This window comes from Sphaeroforma arctica, assembly GCF_001186125.1.
Source record: "Sphaeroforma arctica JP610 unplaced genomic scaffold supercont1.238, whole genome shotgun sequence".
Taxonomy (NCBI): Eukaryota; class Ichthyosporea; order Ichthyophonida; genus Sphaeroforma; species Sphaeroforma arctica.
Window position 1 is genome coordinate 67,204 of NW_014040320.1, and position 5,452 is coordinate 72,655.

General features: G+C 36.4%; 1 protein-coding gene across 2 annotated transcripts; it reads left to right on the plus strand.

Annotated features, from left to right (window-relative positions):
• Positions 1-76: 76 nt before the first annotated feature.
• On the plus strand, positions 77-3,424 carry SARC_04319 (the record flags this gene model as incomplete). 2 transcript variants are annotated; one of them, XM_014301858.1, is made up of 4 exons in its annotated part: positions 77-668; positions 1,662-1,783; positions 2,287-2,430; positions 3,201-3,424. In XM_014301858.1, 4 exons carry the CDS (start codon positions 582-584, stop codon positions 3,343-3,345), a joined length of 498 nt encoding a protein of 165 aa, XP_014157333.1. The 2 variants fall into 2 exon arrangements, with proteins under 2 accessions (XP_014157333.1, XP_014157334.1); XM_014301859.1 differs by having other exon boundaries at positions 539-691; positions 3,201-3,345.
• Between the last annotated feature and the right edge of the window lie 2,028 nt (positions 3,425-5,452).

The window sequence follows — 5,452 nt, forward strand, 5'->3', positions numbered from 1 at the left end:
ACACACACACACACACATATATATATATATATATATATATATATATATATATATATATATATATATACATATACATATACATAGTGTTCTCCCCATACTACTAAATGAAACATCACAATACCTTTTTTTTAAAATATTCCTCAAGAGCCCAGCGGATACGCGGATACGCTAATTATCTCATAAACATAATCAATATCCTAACATTTGTAACTTTTGAAAAATAATATCTCCTGATTCTACTATCGTCTCAATATCGCCCTTACTTTCCCCTATATATTTTTCGAAACTCTTTCCAATGCCTCTCTCTCTTACTTCAACTTTTCCAACATCATAGCCACTTCAATACTCCAACACCCACCCCAAATATAACCTGATCGTGCTATCCACGGGTACTGTGCTCGGACAGATAGATGAACCAGCCCATACAGCCACTGGCTTTAACCTCCCCCCCCCCACTTCTCACTCTTTCTCATTTCTTAGTTTCACCTTTTGTCCCCATCCACGGCCACTGGTTGCTCACAGGAAGATCGATAAGCTGATGCAGACCTTTGGCTTCCCCGTAGGTCCTGTGACGCTGTTTGATGAGGTGGGCATTGATGTGGGATGTCACGTGGCCGCAGACTTGGGCCAACGCCTACCACGACTGTCACAGGGAGACGTTGCTACAGGTGTGGCTGCCATGAACGAGATGGTACGTGTGATATATTATATATATATTTATATATATAGATATAGATATATATATATATATATGATGTGTGTGTATGTGTGTGCATGTGCATGTGCGTGTGCGTGCATGTATGTATATATATACGAATGTGTGTGGCTGTTTTTAAGCACTGTATATACGAAAGCGTACAAGGTGACGTTCATTTTGGTGCGTCTGTCATGGTGGAGATAGTAAGTGCGAGAGGGTTGTGAATGGCAAATCCGTGCACAGTGCATTCATATACACGTCTCTACAAGTTACTATACCGTATGGGTGTGTATGTATTACGTTCATACGGTATGCATGTACATAGCCATACGGACATAAGACAGTCTAGTTGCATATGGATGTATATATATGTGATGGCGCGTTCGTTGGGTCTGTTGTTCTATGCTGTTTTCATGGGTGTGGGTTGCACAGTTACCGTAGATGAGGTCGATATGTTGTTAAACTTCAGCCGGCTGCTACTCAGGCTCTGAAACACACCCCTTTATTCGTACAGATGGTGTGAATACTAAATGGAATGGGTACCGATATACATAATACTCATAGGCAACAAGTGCACATCAACTGTTAACTATTATGGCTTTGGTGTTCTAGGGTTTAGGGTTTGACTATCTATTACGGCTTTGGACTACACCGTTTTACCCTTATAGCTGATGTGATTACTGAAATGTATTCTCATAGGTAGCCTGCATTCTATATCTATACTTTCCGATAGATGGCGTAGTAGATAACTATGATATCTCATAGTTGTTATACACCTTTTGGCACATGCCCCGACAGACTACCAGTGCACAATAGGATGTCTGTCATGTATAAAGGGAGAAGGACTGAGTACTCTGTGAGGTGGCGGTTGGGGCTGTGCACATACTTACTTATACTTTGACAAATTAATAGTACTTCTACTTAAGCATCGTGCTCAACAAGCATTATGCAACTCATGCCGTAGATGGAGAAAGGCTGGGTGGGACGGAAGTCTCAGGCCGGGCTATACACATACTCGGGTAAGAAGAAGAGCATTAATGAAGATGCCATTGCCTTGTTTAAGAGACATGGAGCGGCTATTCAAAGGTATGTGTACATGTGCACGGTTCAAGCACTGGTATGCAAGCAGGATGGCATGCTGACGCACACATACACGAACATATACACTCACACTCATATATATAGAGAGAGAGTTTTGGAATCAATGTGGCATATGATAAATGAGCACACGCACGTGTTAGACTACAATATAAATTTTGGACCTTCGAACTGCTATGACTATGTAGGCGAAGGAATGAGCTGACCTGGATGTTTGCAATACATGTACACATTGCATATGTAATTTGTATGTGATACATGATCTATGGTGTCCATAGCACATCTGCGTCGTACCGACACACACTCTGAGCAGCTTGGCGTGTGCAAGGTGCCCTGTGGCTACTACACACACACACACAATAATCGTACGATACACTCATGTCGTTGCTCTATATGTACACTAAGACTTCTGGTCTGCACCCATTACACCCTAAAGCTCTGAACTTCATAAAACAGGACTAAACCCCTAAACCTCTCAAACCCTAAAACAGGACAACGGAGGACGCTGATCTACCCTTGCGTATGGCGTGTCGCATGGCTAATGAAGCAGTGATGTGTCTGCAGGAGGGTGTATTGGCCAAGGCCTCTGATGGAGATGTGGGGGCTGTGTTTGGCCTGGGCTTCCCACCGGCAAAGTATGTTAAATGTATAGTACATGTGTAGGTATCTTATGTATGTTGATGTATAGTACATGTGTAGGTATCTTAAGTATGTTAGATGTATAGTACACGTGTAGGTACCTTAAGTATGTTAGATGTATAGTACATATGTAGGTATCTAAAGTATGTTCGATGTATAGTACATATGTAGGTATCTTAAGTATGTTAGATGTATAATACATATGTAGGTATCTGAAGTAAGTTCGATGTATAGTACATATGTAGGTATCTTAAGTATGTTAGATGTATAGTACATATGTAGGTATCTAAAGTATGTCCGATGTATAGTACATGTGTAGGTATCTTAAGTATGTTAGATATATAGTACATGTGTAGGTATCTTGAGTATGTTAAATGTATAGTACATGTGTAGGTATCTTGAGTATGTTAAATGTATAGTACACGTGTAGGTATCTTCAGTATGGTAGATGTATTGTACACGTGTAGGTATCTTAGGTATGTTAGACGTATAGTACATGTGTAGGTATCTAAAGTATGTTAGATGTATAGTACATATTTAGGTATCTTGAGTACAGGAGATAGGTAGCCGGTCTATATTTAGGCTTGTTCATAAAGTCAGTGTCTGTCAAACACCTCACACTTCGTACACTTGCATCGATTCACTCTTCACCCACTACAATTATTTAAACCTCAAAACCTCGAAACCCTAAAACACCCAATTCTGTTGTCTAAACCCTAAAACCCTAAACCCTAAGACACCCACTTCATTTGTTGCTACTAAACAGGGGTGGTCCGTTCCGATGGCTTGACACCTACGGGGCACAAAATGTGGTGGACCATTTGGATCGCTTCAGAGAAACTTTTGGAGAGCAGTTCACCGTTTGTGATTTGCTGCGAGAAAATGCCAAAAGCGAAAAGAAATTCTACTAGCTGAGGTGGCGAGTCTAAACTTAATAAAGCAGATTCTAAATCGACAGTAGATTTGTTCAATAGACATTCTTAATAAAATGACTGATCTATCTCATAACGATACTGTATATTTCCTATCACAATGTTTATACATTTCTAACTACATTTCTAATAGTAATGATATTCATTTCTAATACGTATGTTATACATCTTAACAATTATGTTATACATTTCTGATACGTATGTTATACATCTTAATTTCTAAAACGTATGTTTTACACGTTATCAACTATGTTATACATTTCTAATAAGTATGCTATACATTTTTAATCACTATGATTTACATTTCTAATAGCTAAGTTGTGCATCGTAATAACTATGTTATACATTTCTATTAACTGTTATATATCTTAACTGTTCTACATTCTAATAACTAAGTTACATTGTGATAACTATGTAATATACATTTCTAAAAAGGCGGTTCCAAGTGAAAATTTGTTTCAGGCAATAAAATAAAAATAAAAATGGGTTGGGACTAGACTTGACCACTTTGTTTCCGTATTTAGGTAAAATAAGTGACGCGCCAAAGCAGGCCCGCCCTGTTTATTCAAATGCACTCGCATGGCCACTAAGGCTGTTTCCAGGGTGTACCTATAGTCTAATTTTAAAAATGCGGGGTGTGAAGGGAAAAAGAGCTCAGCCCAAAAAAAAGTGAGTGGATTCGCCTGAAACAAATTTCCTCTTGGAACCGCCTAACTATTTTATACATCTAATAATTAAGTTATACATTTTTTATATTTTATGTTTAAATTTCTAATAACTATTTTATACATTTCTAATAACTAAATTCCACATTTCTAATACCTATGTTATACATTTGTGATAAGGCGGCTCGGATGTACTTCCGTGTTTTAGGGTTTATTTTAAGCCCAAAATCGAAAACTGCTCAAGCTACTCTAATAACTAAATACTAATAACTATATACGTTTGTTAAGTGTTGGATAATCTACAGCGATTGATAGGCAAGTTGCGCTAAAAAGAAAGTGTCCAATAACCACCGGCCCAGTATTGTTCCATTCTGAATTGGAGGCCTTCCAAAACCAAATATGAAATATGTACTGTAATAAAAATGATATTGCCGGTTGCATTATGATTTATAAGACTCTATTTAGAGCCCAGAGACTGATTTGGGCTGGCGCAGGGCCCAAAAAACGTATATATGTACTACAATTTACAAGTCCAAAATGTGTCTCAAGTCCAAAAATACAAGGGGCGGGGGGGCGCCTAAAACATGGAAGCACATCCGAACCGCCTAACTCTTATAAATTTCTAATAACTATATTATAAATCTAGTAACTAAGTTATACATTTTTGATATCTGTTATAGATTTCTAATCACTATCCTATACACTTCTTATAACTGTTATTTATTTCTAATAACTATGTTATACATCTTTTTAGAACTGGTATACATTTCTAACAACTATGCTGTACAATTCTAATAGCATTCTAATAACTGTGCTATTATTTTCTTATACTAATGCCATACATTTTTAATACCTATTGTTATACCTTCTTAATGACTATGATATGCATTTCTTATAACAACGTTACACATTTCTAATATAAACAATGCTGCACTTTTCGAAGAACAATGATTGTACAAGCGACGAGGTACCCAAGTATGGATAAAGATTGACAACTTTATAAAGATATATATTTATGTAAATCTCTTTATATATCAAAATACATTTTGGGAATTGCGCATTTTTTGTGTGATGTCTAAGTGGTTGTCAACGTTATAATTATCGCCAGAGTGCTGATGCGGCCAATTATATCATATATACTTTATTTGAAAAACAATGGTACAGGGAACGAATATTACTATACTATTATATATATAAATAATGCATTACTAGAAGTTAGTGTACAGAATTTAGTACAATACTACAAGGATATATGACCAGCTGTATCGGACATGCTAGAATATGTTACTTTACAATATTATATATAAAGTAATACATTCTTTTAAGTTAGGTTTTAGACATGTTATAATTATTAATATATATATATATATATATATATATATATATATATATATATATATATATATATATATATATATATA